The 17,261-nt window shown below is 43.6% G+C and overlaps 1 protein-coding gene across 1 annotated transcript in view; it reads left to right on the forward strand.

Moving 5' to 3' along the window:
• HMCN1 (hemicentin 1) overlaps window positions 1-17,261 on the forward strand; it is a 468,291-nt gene that overhangs the window by 112,637 nt on the left and 338,393 nt on the right. The window contains exons 22-26 of the mRNA XM_089678830.1: window positions 1,927-2,104; window positions 3,596-3,723; window positions 4,868-5,128; window positions 5,269-5,364; window positions 15,547-15,741. Of these exons, the coding sequence (XP_089534956.1) occupies window positions 1,927-2,104; window positions 3,596-3,723; window positions 4,868-5,128; window positions 5,269-5,364; window positions 15,547-15,741 (858 nt within the window). The remainder of the gene's footprint in view (window positions 1-1,926; window positions 2,105-3,595; window positions 3,724-4,867; window positions 5,129-5,268; window positions 5,365-15,546; window positions 15,742-17,261) is intronic.

A 17,261-nucleotide genomic window follows, 5' to 3' on the forward strand; every position in this document is an offset into this window, starting at 1 on the left:
ACAGTGATCACATGGTAGAAGCCCAAGAACCACATCCCTGTACCATACAACAGCTGTAGCCAGTTACAGCTATTAGAATAGTCCTGAATGGCTGCATGAATGCAGCCGAGAACTGTCAAAAACCAGAAACAATTGCTTATACAGCCATTATGGCTGTATAAGCAGTCACAGTGCAACAAAATCCCAGTCACTTCTCTGGAGTGACAGGATGTACTAATAAAAGTTATTTATATATATATATATATATATATATATACTAATATACTATATATATAAATATATATATATAAACTTTTTTTTTACATGCTGTCACCAGAGCAAGTGCAGTGTCATTACACCGGTGTGGTGATCATTAGAGATGAGCGAATTTATTTGCCGCGAATTTAACTTATTTAAAGGGTTTCTAGGCTTCAGAGAGCCTTTATATTAGTGCAGAACACTGTACCTTTAATTTAAATGCCCTTGGAGTCTGCTGGGGAAGAGAAATAATACTGTCAGTCAGTATGACATGCAGATGAGTGCCGTCGATCTTAGAATCACCGCACACTTCACTCATTTGGGCAGTCACGGGGGAAGGAGAAGGAGAAGGAGAAGGAGAAGGAGAAGAAGAATGAAAAGAAGAAGTATTCCAGTACAGCAAAAAGTGTATCTGCAGAGAGCTCCGCTATTTCTGACAGTTCTCTGACAGTTCCTTCACATTTACAGCGGTTGAAACATTGTATCTATTTATTTCCGAATAAAAACATCTGTATCCTAAATGGAAACAAATAGATACAATGTTTCAACCGCTGTAAATGAACTGTCAGAACTGTCAGAAATAGCGGAGCTCTCTGCAGTGACACTTTTGCCGGCTGATCGGGAAAAATTAGATTCGTGCACCCGAAGTTTGCTAAAATTCGGATTCGATGCGAATCGAATTTTTCCTGAAATTCGAAACGAATTCCACTTCGCCAGGTTCGATTCGCTCATCTCTAGTGATCATGTACAGTGCATGGCTGCTTTGATATCAGTGCCACCAGCCATTATCAATGATCAAAACCACAGCAGTACTATGTCACCAGACCAGTTGTGCCAGTCAGTGTCCCCAATCACAGCTGCACCAATCAGTGTCTCCAATCACCACCACTCATACAATCCCTAATCACTGCCACACCACTCACAGTGTCCCTGATCACTGCTACACCAGTCCCAGTATCCCTGATCACTGCCACACCAGTTACCGTGTACCTGATCACCACCACAATAGTCATATTGTTCCTAATCACGGCCACACCAGTCGTATTCTCCTTAATCACCACCACGCCAGTTACAGCGTCCCTGATGTGACTCGGCCACACGAGTCATATTGTCTCTGCTCACTGTCACACCAGTTGCAGAATCTCTGATCACCACCACACCAGTCACAGTGTCACTACACCAGCATAAGCCAGCAATCGAGTTCCTGATTGTCACTACACCAGTTCCAGTGTCACCTGACCAGTGTGATATCTCCTGGCTACAGGTCTCAGAGAGGAAACTGAAAAAACGGTTTCTTCCAAATTAAACATGCATCTTGCAGCCCCTCAACCTGCCTAGCTGAGAATCCTGAGCGACATACACCATGGCAAGGAACTGCACTGTCAGAGCTTATATGATTAATTTGCATAGGAGTTTATATACCTAAATATATGATTTTATATTTCATGAATTTTAAAATGAACAACTTTCTATACAAAAAACGAGAATTCAGAACAATAAAACCATGGCTCAACATTTTTTTGCACAGAAAGGTATACACAGGTAAATAGACACCAACAAAACAGGAACTCTGACACATTTTGCACAATAAAGCCTATTTGTAAGGATTGTAACAGCAGAGATTTTGCTGTATGTATTGAATAGGCCATTCACATGGCAATATTAAAAATATATTGTTTTTATTTTCAGTAAAGCCCAAAATCCTAAATACGGGATCATGGAGTCTTCAGGGCGGCTCTAAAGGTCACATTGAAATATCTGCAAAAGTGAGTGACGATGTAGTGCTTCCTTGTGAGGTCAAAAGTGTTCCTCCTCCATTTATTACCTGGGCCAAAGAGACACAATTCATTTCGCCTTTTTCTCAGAGGTAAGATAATTTCACTTTTATTTCTTGGTCGGCCTTTCAGTTTAAAGGGTAAGTTTTATTAAGCTTAACATGCAAATATTCCATGTAAGGATAATTTTACATAGCTTGAACCAATGTAACTATGCATATACCATAACTATGGAATCCCTCTAGAAGCTGGAAATAACTGTGGTAGACACCACTACTCCATTGATGTCACCGGCCCACCTCTCCATGTTGTCCAATCAGATAATGCTTTGCATTCATTGAGAGAATGGAAAGTGATTACTGAAAGGTGCATGTGCCAAGTGGGTGACCTCATGTGTGCACAATGCAGCTTGGCAACCACTGAGCATGGAACCCAGAAGCTAGTGGAGATCACTGTGGTAGCAATGTTTATTACAGTGATTTCCAGCTTCTAGAAGGATCCGACAGCTATGGTATATGTATGGTTACACTGGTCCAAGATGGACTAATGTAACTATGTAAAAAAATTCATATCTGGAATTCTTCATTAGCTTCTGGTAGTGATGACACAGTTAGGTGGCAGTTGGTAATGTTCGGTAGTCTTTTCAAAACCACCTAAGGAAAGAAACAGATAGGTTGTCATTGCTGAGCACCCTCTGAAAATGCTTGCTGCTCAGCAGTAGTACTTCACCCACTAACTTATTCTGAGCCACTCACCTGGAAAAAGCATGCTGCACATGGAAAAAGCATGCTGCAAATGAAGTCTGATCCCTTGATCTGCATGCGTGTTCCAGGTCAGTGACATTGGATGAGCATGACATTCAGGCAAAAAGTATAAGATAACTAGCAGGAATTAGTAAAAACAACTTAATTGACAAAAGGGAATCTCTTGAATGGAAACAATCTTTACTAACTGCTTCTCTACAAGATTCATCTTATAAAACAGCCTAGCTGATATTTTGGTTTGGTTATGGGAGGAATAGCTAACCAGGAATAAGCAATCAGCTGACAAGTTCTGATTTAATTGACATTAGGCTTGTAGCAGTGACTTTGTGCATAGTAAGATGGAGATTCAGGTGAGCTAACACAAAAAAACATTCTGCAAGCAAAGAAGGATTGAAAGTAGTCATGGGTATTTTTCCTCATGACATGTAGTCCCAGGCTAGGCCTACAAGAAACAAAAAATCATTTGATTCCCCTTTACTTGCTGTTATCAACCACTGGCAAAACAGTCTGTTATCAAATCAACTTTTGTTAAACCATGTAGTGCTTGCAGGGCCACCCACAGTTAAATTTCAGCTAAATATGAACCGATCAGCAGAAAACTGAGCCATCTATAACTCGCTTAATCAGTTTCAAAACACCATTCCAGAGACTGAAAACTGGTTAAAAATGTAAACGGTTAAAAAAAAAAAAGCAGGAAATCAAGGGATACATGAGACTTTATAAAAACATTACATTTATTCTTCTTTATTATAATCTATAGACACTCATGTGTTACAGATTAGACTAATAATTTTTTTTCTTCTATTTTTTTTTTTGTAGGCACACTATTCTACCAACTGGTTCAATGAAGATATTAGACATTAGGGTTACTGATGCTGGAACATATACTTGTGTAGCTACAAACATAGCAGGAAATGTTACTCAAATAGTAACACTCAATGTCTATGGTATGTACTTATTCACACACTTGATATATTCAGTCATACGAAGCTAATAAAAGCATTGAGAACCTTAACTTGATCACCTAAAACCCCAAGATAGAATTTATTTTGAACCGTGAATGAAAGTAGCGATTGTGTAATCATTTTCTAGACTGGACTCCCTTACTTGACTATTTTGGGGAATGTGGAAAAAATGCATGATGTAAACTACTTTAAGTCTACTGTATGATGGCCACAATTTCAGTCAGTATTTTTTTTCTGATTTTCATCAACCCACTAATCCTGTCTTCCACGTAATATATGAATGTTTCCAAGAATCACTGGTAAAACACAACACATCTGGAATAAAGTGGTAGAGAAAAGGTATATTCGCTAGGTAAAGGTATATAAGCTTTATATTAGTGCAAATGAAAAAAAATAGCAAAAGGCAAACAAAAAAACACATTTAATTCTCTATAAAAAGACTTGTAAAAGAGTTGTAAATAAAAAGACAAACATGGATGAAGAAGGTGAATAACAAGATATTTTACTACAGTTAAATCTGCAGGTTATGCTTAACTATAGTATTGTTGTTGCACATCTAACTAAAGTTTCTCAGTTCTATATTAAATAACACAAATTATATATATTTGCTTCTAAAAAGACATTAGTAATTTATCGGGCAGCACAGTGGCTAATTGGTTAGCACTTCTGCCTGGTAGGTTAATTGGCTCCTGTCTAAATTGTCCCTAGTATGTGTATGTATGAATGGGAGTTAGGGACTTTAGATTGTACGCCCCTTGAGGGTTAGGGGCTGATGTGAATGTACAATATATATGTAAAGTGCTGTGTAAATTGACAGCACTATATAAGTACCTGTAATAAATAAAAAAATAGGAGTACAGGTGGCACTAGGCTATACATATTTTTTTTTCTACAAATATAGTTGAGAAGGTCTGGGCATGTTTTATGGATGTCTTTTCGGAGGCTTCCTGTGATGCTTGAAATAAGATGTGGGATAGCCTCAGGAGACCCTTGAACCATGGTTGAGCAAAAAGATGGTGCCTGGCTAGACTTCTTCCCTTGTGATTATAACATAATGATAATTTCATAATTTCACTGCTGCTGTTGTGCTAAAAATTTATTCCTCCAATTTTATTTTTAACCACAGTCCCTCCCAAAATCCAGCGTGGCCCTCAAATGATAAGAATACAAGTTAAACAAAGCTTTGAAATTGCCTGCATAAGTCAAGGGATTCCACCACCAAGAACAACCTGGTTTAAAGATGGAAGAATGTTGGAGCTAGATGAAAGATTTCAGCACTTTACAATTAGAGTTACAAGTGCGGAACTTTCAGATGCTGGAGTGTACACTTGCATTGTCAGTAACACGGTTGGCCGGGACAGCGCAAATGTGACAATAGAGGTTCAAGGTAAAAATAATAATTTACTGAGCACTGGAGTTTGGTAATTGGAAAGAGATCTTAGTAGTTATTGTTTATATCTGTATTACACATATATTTGGATGCAAGGTTTTTCTTACAATCTCTTTATTTGCTTGTGTTTATTATAGCACCACCTACTTTGTCTGACTTCGAACCTCCTTATGACAAAACACACCAGGAAAGGCTTTCCAGTCAACAGGTTGCATTTCCCTGCCCTGCAAAAGGTATGTGCTGGAATGATTTTATTGTGCAACCATCCACAATTAAGTAAACCTTTCTTAAGGGAAATATGAATGTAATTCTCAGATGCATCCAGTTTCAAATATGTGTTAAAAAATCTGAACACTGCAAAGGTTGATTATTGATTCAACCCAAATGTTTGCCTAAGGCTACGTTCACAATAGCCTTGTTTGCTAGCGGCAGAAAGGCGTTTGGGAAGCGTTTTTACCGCTTCCCAAACGCCTCAGACAATGCTGCCCATTGCAGTACATGGTGCTGTTCTAACGGGAGCGGTAGCGGCGCGATGCGGCAAAACGGACACCTCTGGTCAAGTCAGGAGGCATTGAAGCCTCCTACTCTAGTCTATGGTGCTGCTCGGCAAACGCCTAGCAACCGCCGCTAAACTGCGCATGCGACGTTTGCCGAGCGTTAAAAAACGCTTCGCAAACGCCGGACCAATGCTTGCTAAACGCTATAGGGGCATTTGGCAAGCATTGGTAAAACAGTCAAGTGTGAACGAGCCCTTAAACAAGCATGACAGAAGGACATTTGTTGTTCAAGTGCCCTCCTTCTCCAGCCTATAACACAGACTGCAGTGTTGATTTTCTAAAGAAATAAAGGCTGTTTACCTAGCATATTTAATTATATACAGTATCTCACAGAAGTGAGTACACCCCTCACATTTTTGGAAATATTTTATTATATCTTTTCATGTGACAACACTGAAGGAATGACACTTTGCTACAATGTAAAGTAGTGTGTACAGCTTGTATAACAGTGTAAACTTGCTGTCACCTCAAAATAACTCAACACACAGTCAGGGGCGGACTGACAACTCATGGGGCCCCCGAGCAATAGGGGATCATGGGGTCCCTGTGTCCTTTCCCATACTCAAAAAAGCCTATGGAAAAGGTACCAGGGGCATCTCATGGGGCCCCCTACTGACCCCGGGCCCTCAGGCAGTGCCCGAGTTTCCAAATGGTCAGTCCACCCCTGGTCACAGTACATGTTGGCATTCATGGTTCCCTCAATGAACTGTAGCTCCCCAGTGCCGGCAGCACTTATGCAGCCCCAGACCATGACACTCCCACCACCATGCTTGACTGTAGGCAAGACAGATTTGTCTTTGTACTCCTCACCTGGTTGCCACCACACATGCTTGAGACCATCTGAACCGAATAAGTTTATCTTGGTCTCATCAGACCACAGGACATGGTTCCAGTAATCCATGTCCTTAGTCTGCTTGTCTTTAGCAAACTGTTTGCGGGCTTTCTTGTGCATCATCTTTAGAAGATGCTTCCTTCTGGGAATGCAGACCAATTTGATGCAGTGTGCGGCATGTGGTCTGACCACTGACAGGCTGACCCCCCACCCCTTCAACCTCTGCAGCAATGCTGGCAACACATCTATTTCCCAAAGACAACCTCTGGATATGACGCTGAGCACATGCACTCAACTTCTTTCGTTGACCATGGCAAGGCTTGTTCTGAGTAGAACCTGTCCTGTTAAACCGCTATATGGTCTTGGCCACCGTGCTGCAGCTCAGTTTCAGGGTCTTGGCAATCTTCTTATAGCCTTATGCAGGCCATAGATGGGTCGTTTATCGGCTGAATTTTCGTCTGCACGAAAAATTGGACGATATTCACGCCGTTAGTGGGGCCAGCCCGTCGGTCATTTTTTGCAGATCTTCTCATTTAGTTTTAGCGGTCATGCTTGAAAATCCGCGAAAAACTGTTTTTCGCGGACATTGGTGGCAGCATCGGCAACGGGCCGACCGATTTTTCATTTATCGACTGGATCCGTCTATGGCCTGCATAAGCCATCTTTATGTAGAGCAACAATTCTTTTTTTCAGATCGTAAGAGAGTTCTTTGCCATGAGGTGCCATGTTGAACTTCCAGTGACCAGTATTAGATAGTGAGAGCGATAACACCAAATTTAACATATCTGCTCCCCATTCACACCTGAGACCTTGTAACACTAATGAGTCACAGGACACCAGGGAGGGAAAATGTCTAATTGGGCCCAATTCGGACATTTTCACTTAGAGGTGTACTCCCTTTTGTTGCCAGCAGTTTAGACATTAATGGCTGTGTGTTGAGTTATTTTGAGGGGACAGCAAATTTACACTGTTATACAAGCTGTACACTCACTACTTTACATTGTAGCAAGGTGTCATTTCTTCAGTATTGTCACATGAAAAGATATAATAAAATATTTCCAAAATTGTGAGGGGTGTACTCACTTCTGTGAGATACTGTTTGTGTATACATATATATATATATATATATATATATATATATATATATATTGTAACGGGGTTCACTCGGCAGCGGGTGTGTGTGACCCCCTGGATGGGTGCACAACACAAAAAGACAGGCACAGCACAACCAAAGTGGAGGTGAAAAACAAACAGGTGCAATTTATTTACAATATTTACAGAAAATGGCAAACCAAAAAGAAACATCAAAATAAATCCTGGCCAACTTGGCTACTTACTGCAACAACAGCTTTCCCTAGCTACCCACTAGGTACAGCCTGCTGCTATACCTAGTTGCTAGTACTTGGAGGCTAGCCACACAGGCTTTGGTCTCCCTGCACACAGATAAGATGTCAGCTCCCCAGTCAGTTCAGACACGGATCTGGTTCCAGGTTGGAGCAACTCCCTAAGCAGGCTGGGAAGTTTTATACAGGTCTTAATGAGCCCACTACCTTCAGCTGGACTCATTACCTCAGTGCTGAAGGACTCAGCACTTCCCCCTAGTGGAACAAATCCCCATAAAGTCTGAACCTCGGACAAATGTATCGTCCATCCAGGACGCAACCAGGTGATTTCACCTGCCTACTTTCACATACCCCCCCCCCCTCTTGTTTCAACTTTGGGGTTGTAACACCAGTAGCCAGGCAGGCATGTACCCGGGATAAAGCATCCACATTTCCCATCTGAACTCCAGGGCGATGCTTCACCGTGAAGGTAAATTCCTGTAGGGCCAGAAACCACCTATTTACCCTTCTATTGGTCTCCTTATTTTGAGCCATCCATTTCAAGGGAGCGTGATCCGTGATCAGGTCAAAATGTCTGCCTAGCAGATAGTACCGAAGGGAATCTAGGGCCCACTTTACCGCTAAACACTCCTTCTCAATCGTGGCGTAATTTTCCTCGTGAGATTTTAGCTTTCTGCTGAGGTAGATTACTGGGTGCTCCTCCCCCTGCCAAACCTGGGACAGCACTGCTCCTAAGCCAACATTGGATGCATCCGTCTGGACCACAAAGTCTTTTGAGAAGTCTGGTGAGTATAGGACTGGCTGGCTACATAAGGCCCTTTTTAAAGACTGGAAGGGTGCTTCAGCCTCAGGGGACCATTTAACCATGACCGACTCCTTCCATTTTGTCAGGTTGGTTAGGGGTACTGCCATAGAAGCAAAATGGGGAATGAATCGCCGATAGTAGCCAGCAATTCCTAGAAAAGCCCGTACCTGCTTGTTATTTGGGCGTGGCCAATTCTGTATCGCTTCCACTTTGTTTATCTGAGGTTTTATTACCCCTCTCCCAATAGTGTACCCAAGGTACCTGGCCTCCTCCTGTCCAATCGTACACTTCTTTGGGTTGGCCGTAATCCCAGCTTTCCGTATTGAGTCTAGCACAGCCTGGACTTTTGGCAAATGTGAGGCCCAATCTGCGCTATCGACAATCACATCGTCCAAGTACGCTGCAGCATACTTCTAATGGGGACGAAGAATCTGATCCATTTTCCGCTGAAAGGTGGCCGGTGCATTCTGTAACCCGAACGGCATTCTTTTATACTGGAATGACCCTTCTGGGGTTACAAATGCAGTCTTCTCCTTTGCTGACTTAGCTAAGGGAATCTGCCAATAAGCTTTTGTCAAATCTAGCGTTGTCATGTACCGGGCTGCTCCCAGTCGGTCGATTAGTTCATCTATCCTTGGCATGGGGTAGGTGTCAAATTTTGTAACTTTATTCAACTGTCGAAAGTCGTTACAAAATCGCCAGCTCCCATCTGGTTTGGGCACCAACACTATGGGGCTGGACCAGTCACTTTGGGACTCCTCTATCACCCCCAAATCTAGCATTCTCCATACTTCCCCACGTATTGCCTCTGGGATTCTATAGGGTTTTAGTTTTACCCTTTCACCCGTTGGGGTGATAATGTCATGCTCCACCCCCGAGGTTTGTCCCGGCAGCTCAGAAAAAACATCTGTGTTGCGTAGCACAAACTCTTTAGCTTCCTGTTTTTGAGTCGTAGACAGCGTGACTGCTATTCCAACCTCTGGAACCAAGCAGTCAGATGGCGCTGGTGACAAAGCCTCAGCAACTAGGTATTCCCTGTCCCTCCAGGCGTTTAACAGATTAATGTGGTAGATCTGTTCAGGTTTCCCCCTTCCTGGTTGTCTGACCCTGTAATTCACCTCACTCACTCTCTCAATTACCTCGTATGGGCCATGCCATTTGGCCAGGAATTTGCTTTCAACCATAGGGATTAGCACTAGCACTCTATCTCCTTCAGCAAACGACCTGGTCTGGGCCCCCCGATTGTACACCCTCTGCTGCGCTAACTGTGCTTGGGCCAAATGTTCCTTTACGATAGGCATTACCTGGGCAATTCTATCTTGCATTTGGGCGACGTGCTCAATCACACTCTGGTGGGGAGAACTCTCACTTTCCCAAGTTTCCTTGGCGATATCTAACAGCCCCCTTGGGTGTCTCCCATAGAGCAACTCAAACGGTGAAAACCCTGTAGAGGACTGGGGTACCTCCCGGATGGCAAACATCAAATAGAGTATTAAATAATCCCAACCCTTTCCATCCTTATCTACCACCTTCCTTAGCATTTGTTTCAGGGTTTTGTTGAACCTTTCCACCAACCCGTCAGTTTGGGGATGATACACAGAGGTGCGCAACTGTTTTACCTTGAACAGTTTGCACAGCTCTTTCATCACCCGGGACATAGAGGGGGTTCCCTGGTCCGTAAGCAGTTCCTTCGAAATACCCACTCGGCTGAAAACGAGATATAGCTCCTTAGCTATTGTCTTGGCAGAGGTATTTCGGAGCGGAATCGCCTCTGGATAGCGGGTGGCATAGTCGAGTATGACCAACATGTACTGATGCCCCCTAGCAGATTTCACCAGCGGACCTACCAAATCCATGGCAATCCTTTCAAAAGGGACCTTAATGATGGGAAGGGGTACAAGTGGACTACGGAAATGGGGCATAGGGGCCGACTTCTGACACACAGGGCAAGAGGAACAGTAATTTTCTACCCTTTTAATGACCCCAGGCCAATAGAACTGCTGCAATACTCTTTCCCGTGTTTTTTCCGCCCCCAAATGACCCCCAAGGATGTGTCCATGGGCCAACTCCAACACCAACTTCCTGTAAGGTCTGGGCACCACCAGTTGCTCAATGGTTTCTCCTGCCCCTTGAGCGACTCGATAGAGCAGGTCCCTTTCCACAAGGAAGTATGGATACGCAGAAGTTTTCTTGGGGTTCACTAGTTCACCATCTACTTTTACCACATTTCCCCATGCTTTTATCAGTGTGGGGTCTTTCAGCTGTTCGGTGGCAAAATTTTCCCTATGCACCTCTAAGTCCGAAAACTCCACAGCCGGCAGGTTTTCATCTGAAGAGGCGGACTCCTCCCCAGTTCCTTGGGTCTCCCCGGCTAGTACAGACAAGGGGAACTTGGGAGAGACCTCACCACACTCAGACGCTTTCTGGAATTCACCTTCCTGGTCTGCAGGGGAGACAGTGGGGGGGTCAAGACAATCCCAGAGTTCCCAGAATTTTGGAAAATCCCTCCCCACAATGGCATCATGTGGTAAGTGAGGCACCAATCCTACCTGATGAGACAGGTTACCTTTGGGGGTCTCAAAAAACACAGTGGCCTCGGGATACTCCCTGGTGTCCCCATGCACACAAATCACCGCCACCTTTTTATACCCAGAGACCTTTGTAGTGACCATCTCCTCTCTGATCAAGGTTACCAGGCTACCTGAATCCAGCAACACCACAACATTATTTCCATTAACAGTCATATTACACAAATGTTTCACAGTGCCCACGCTGGCAGTGCATACCACTGTCGCAAACAGCGACTGACGTCTATCCCTCAGAAAGTCACACTGCATAAGCTCATCCACCACTGGGCAATTGGCTGCAATATGTCCCTCTTGCCGGCAGCGGTAACAAATAATTTTTTTCGCCGCTTCTTGCGGCCTTGGCCTTCCTGGCCGCTCTTGCCAGACATTGGGTAATACTCCCACCCTCTCACTCTCTCCACCATCACCCCTTGGATTCATCTTACCCGCCACTGGGGATGGTCTGGTCTTAGGGTGGAAAGTTGGTGAGTCTCTGGAAGAGGAGGTCAGGTTCTCTGTAGCCAAGTATCTTTCCACTAGATCCACCAGCTTGTCTGCGGTCTCTGGGTCTCCATGGCTGACCCACTTTTGAATAGCATTAGGCAGAGACCTTAGGAACTGATCCATGACAACACGTTCCAGAATTTTTGGGGCGGTCAAAGTCTCTGGCTGCAGCTACTTCCTGCTCAGGTGAATGAGATCATACATCTGTGACCTGGGAGGTTTCCCAAGCCGAAAAGTCAAATTATGTACCCGCTGAGTACGGACAGCAAGGGTAACACAATTTTCAAAAAATTTCCGCTTTTAGCACCTCATAGTCTTTGGCTTGGTCTGGCTCCAGGTCATAGTAAGCTTTTTGTGACTGTCAGGAATGGATTCAGCACTGGTGGTGGGACTCTCCTGCCGTGTGGGCTGCAGTACCAGAGCTGACCAGCGGGTGCTCTCAGCACTGGTGGTGGGACTCTCCTGCCGTGTGGGCTGCAGTACCAGAGCTGACCAGCGGGTGCTCTCAGCACTGGTGGTGGGACTCTCCTGCCGTGTGGGCTGCAGTACCAGAGCTGACCAGCGGGTGCTCTTAGCAGCCAGAAGCTCACAATCAGCCAAACCTGGGGCTGATTACAGAAAGGTGTATATAAGGCATGACCAGGCCTGTGCTCTGGGCCTTGGTGTATGCTTTCCCATGAGCCCCTGTATCCTGTTCCTAGTTCCTGTGAGAAGATACCTTGTTGCCGACCCTGCCTGATCCTGATTCCTGTTGACCGGCTCCTGTTCTGACTACTGGCTCATCCCTGACCATCCTTCTGCCTGATCCTCTGTACTGCGCTGTCCGTGAGTTACTGAACCCGGCTTGTGTCCTTGACCATTCTCTGCCTGCTCCTTTGATACCTTGCTGCCCGCACGTTGCTGACTTGGCCCGTCTGACCACGCTCACTACTCTGCCATCCATCCATCCTGCACGGATCCAGCCGTACCTGCACATACCTCTGGCGGATCCCTCTATCACTAGCAGGTGTACTCAGGGGCCGCGACCTGGTTCCTGTCTGCTCCAAGTCCATCCCCACCATCAGGGGCCCTGGTGAATAGCAGACTGGGACTTAGACTCCGCGCCCTGGGGAATCCTGCCCTGAGGACCGCTAGAGGTACCACCAGGCAGTCGTTACAGAACCCTACGGCCGGCCTGACCATTCCACCTCTCCAGCCCTGACTACGCCTGTGTTCCTGCACCTCCTAAGATTAGTGGAAGGTTAGTTTGCTCACTGTGCTTTTATATATATATCTGGGTGGCTAATAATAACCTGTATTGTATTGTACCTGAGACCTGCGTTTCCCTGTGTCAGTCCACACCTTTCTGGTCACTCCTTGATTCCTGACAGCGACTCTCCAGTTAATAATGGGGCCATCAATCCAGCCCACTGTTCTTTAGGCCACTTTTCCCTTTCAGCAGTCCTTTCAAATTTGGTTAGAAACATCTCAGGATCATCATCTCCAGTCATTTTTGGCAATAAACGGCCCACAAAAAATGATGGTGTTTTATCGAAATCATCACCAGCCTCAGTCTGCTGCCTCTGCAGGAGCTGCTTCAAAACAGCCTCAATTTGTTGCTGGTGTTTCTGGTCCTGTTGCACCAGCAATTCCCTATGGCGGACCTCTGCTTGTTCCAAGGCGTTCTGCTGGGCTGCAATGCTCTGCTGGAAACTTGCATTTGCCTGCTGTTGATTGGCATTCGCCAGAGCCAACTGTCTTATTATCTCCTCCATGCTGGCCTTTAGTTACCACAACTGCCCGCGGTCCTCCACCATATGTAACGAGGTTCGCTCGGCAGCGGGTGTGTGTGACCCCCTGGATGGGTGCACAACACAAAAAGACAGGCACAGCACAACCACAGTGGAGGTGAAAAACAAACAGGTGCAATTTATTTACAATATTTACAGAAAATGGCAAACCAAAAAGAAAAATCTAAATAAAACCTGGCCAACTTGGCTACTTACTGCAACAACAGCTTTCCCTAGCTACCCACTAGGTACAGCCTGCTGCTATACCTAGTTGCTAGTACTTGGAGGCTAGCCACACAGGCTTTGGTCTCCCTGCACACAGATAAGATGTCAGCTCCCCAGTCAGTTCAGACACGGATCTGGTTCCAGGTTGGAGCAACTCCCTAAGCAGGCTGGGAAGTTTTATACTGGTCTTAATGAGCCCACTACCTTCAGCTGGGCTCATTACCTCAGTGCTGAAGGACTCAGCACTTCCCCCTAGTGGAACAAATCCCCATAAAGTCTGAACCTTGGACAAATGTATCCTCCATCCATTACACAACCAGGTGATTTCACCTGCCTACTGTCACAATATATATTTACTTTGAATATGCAGTCATGTTCAAAATAATATAAAATTCAACTAAATCTTTAATTTAAATTTGCTAAATACTTTCCAGGTATATCAAAACAAACTTTGTGCAAAGTCTTACAGTTTTCATTATTTAGAAAGCAGCCACGGCCTGGGTAGAAAATAATGTCCCATACCAGCATGCTCTAAAGACCCTAACTCTCTGTGGAAGCAGTGGTCTTTCTGAAGAGGACTGAGACAGGCCTGTCTTAATAGCATCATGGGTCCCTGGGCAAAGTAATGTACTGGGGCACCTACCAGGGAGATGGTGACCTGCAGCGCGCTGTGCATGCTGCAGAAAAAAGTAGGGCTAAATTATCCTAAATATTGGGCATGGCTTTTTAGTCTGATTAGAGACAACAAATAAACACAACCAGAGAATTATCCCAAATTAAATTCATCTACAGTACACACTACTTCCACTTTTTTCACTGTCCCCCTCCCTGTACACACTTCTCCCTGTCATAAATGCCTCTCCCAGCTTGTATTTATGTATGTCTGTACGTTACTATTATGCCTTGTTCACACAGGCATACTGAAGCATACACCCAGGCAAGGGCCATGTTTGCCCACATGTGTGTGAGGATGCTAAGATGTTCAGTCAGTGCTTGCTCATGCAGGCAGTCCCATTCATGTCAGTTAGGACACAATGACTGCATGGACACTGCCACTTCTCCCAGTGTGACATCCATGTGAATATGGATCTCCAAATCCGCACTGTCTGTGTTTGGGGACCCGGATCCACATGGATGTTACATTGGGAGCAGTGGCTCTGTCTGTGCAGTCTCTGCGTCCCCATTCTGTTATGTTGTATTTGAAAGGTTTTCAGCTAATTTAAACCTAAAGTTCAAATGGGCTTTAAAACATGTCTATTTCTCTATTTACCTACTTATGAAGTACATTTCTTTCTTAAATGTTCCTTAAAGCTTGTATCCAAAATGTTCATATTTACAAAAACAATAATTATGCTACAAGTCTCAAAGACTCTACTGACGCTGCATGCCTGACCTGCTACATTGCTCCCCTGGCAAGGCATAATGGTGCCTTGTTTATAAACTGCACTGGTATTGTTCTAGCCAAAACCAAATTAATATGAAAACAGTAGAATATTTGAACACATTTTTCAAACACAAGAGTTCTTTGTTTTATTCCTCTACAGAGATACAGAATTTTGTGCTGAAAAATTGTAATATACCTTATACTAGAACTACTTACAATATACAGTGGATATAAAAAGTCTACACGCCCCTGTTAAAATGTCAGGTTTCTGTGATGTAAATAAATGAGACAACCACATTTATAATAGTTTTTTTTATTTTTACTTCCCTCTACCTAAAATAAGTTTGTTGTACAGTTCATAGGTTACATTAAAGGTGGAAAAAGTTCTGAAATGATTTATCTTTATTTATTCTGTATTCTTCTAACTAGGTAATCCTAAACCAGTTATTAAATGGTTACGTAACAACAAAGAGTTAACTGGGACAGAACCTGGTATCAACATTTCAGAAGATGGGACCCTGCTCATCATCAGTTCCTTGACACCGTATGACAATGGAGAATATAAATGTGTGGCCTCTAATCAGGCTGGACTGACAGAAAGGAAATACCATTTGAAAGTTCATGGTAACTTTTAGGTTTACTTCAGCCTGTATTATCCAAAACCATTGTCTAATATAATCAGAAGTGTGTGCGTACAGTATGTTTGTGTGTGTTTATAAACTAGTCATTTTAGGATGGACACTACAGTATGTACAACTCAAACAAAATTAAAATGTATCCTAAGTCAAGATACATGAAAGTTGCCACTTCTGACTCACTTCTTTAGTTCCTAACCATTTGCAGTGTTTTACAATATAAAGGGGACAGCACAGTTACAATGCAAATAAGAACAAGAGGTTCAGGGGGCTCTGCTTGTGATAGCTTACTTTCCAAAAGCATGGCACATTGGTTTTCTGTATTTGTTTTCCAGGGAAAAGCTTTTCTTTTATTTCTTGTTGAGTTTATTGCATTGGAACACATATAGTATGGTCAGATTCTACATATGGTACTGACCTCAACAATGGGACACTATTCCTCCCACTAACATCAATGATGGGACACTAGTCCTGCCACTAACACCAATGATGGGCAATATTCCTACCACTGACTCCAATGATGGGGCAATATTCCTTCCACTGATACCAACGATGGGGCACTGTTCTATCCACTGATATGAATGATGGGGCACAAATCGAGTATATAATAAGGTGCTAGCAGATTTTTAGTATAAACTAATAGGGGACCTAGAGCATGGGAGGACCATACAGATATAACAATGGGGCACAATTTCTCCCACTGACACCAATAATGGGGCACTCTTTCTCCCATTGATTTCAATGATAGGGCACTATTTTTCCAACTGACACTAATAGTGGGACACTATATCTCCCATTGACAACAATTTTGGGGCTCTATTCCTGCCACTATCAGCAGTGATGGAGCACTATTTTTCCCATTGATACCAACTACGGGGCACTATTCCTCCTATTAATACCAACTATTGTGCACTATTTCGTCCCTAATACCAATGATGGGGCATTGTTTACTCCCACTGATGCCAGTACATTTTCTACTCCCACTGGCCACAATCAGGCCCCTGTAAAGTTTGAAGGACAGTAAGCTGGCCCTTTGTTTAGAAAGTTTTGAGACCCCTGCTCTATCAGATGGAAATCACTGTAGTAGGCACCACTACACCAGTGACCTTCTCTAGCTTTCAGATCCTGTTCCAAGCTTCTGCCCTTCTGCATTCTAAACAGAGGAGGTCTCCCACTGAGCCCCATTTAGATAATCAAACCAAAATAAAGTGTAGTGCAGCCACCTGTGTGTAAATATATATGTGCTGACATCAAATGATATGCAACTTAATCATGCAAAAAAAGTTTTTTTCAATACATTTATTCACATGTCCGTGTATATATCTTATGTACAATATACTGTATGTGCCCCTTAACACCAATGAAGTATGTGAAAATTAGCAACTCTACAGACATACACAAATAAAATAAATGTCAGTTTCATATATTTCCAATTACAATCTCTGAATCATCCATGTGTACCACATGAATTATGTGAATATACAGTATACATTATTTATTAATTACAGG

Source organism: Staurois parvus, unplaced genomic scaffold (assembly GCF_062004578.1).
Source record: "Staurois parvus isolate SC_StPar_1 unplaced genomic scaffold, SC_StPar_1.0 ptg000210l, whole genome shotgun sequence".
Classification (NCBI taxonomy): domain Eukaryota; kingdom Metazoa; phylum Chordata; class Amphibia; order Anura; family Ranidae; genus Staurois; species Staurois parvus.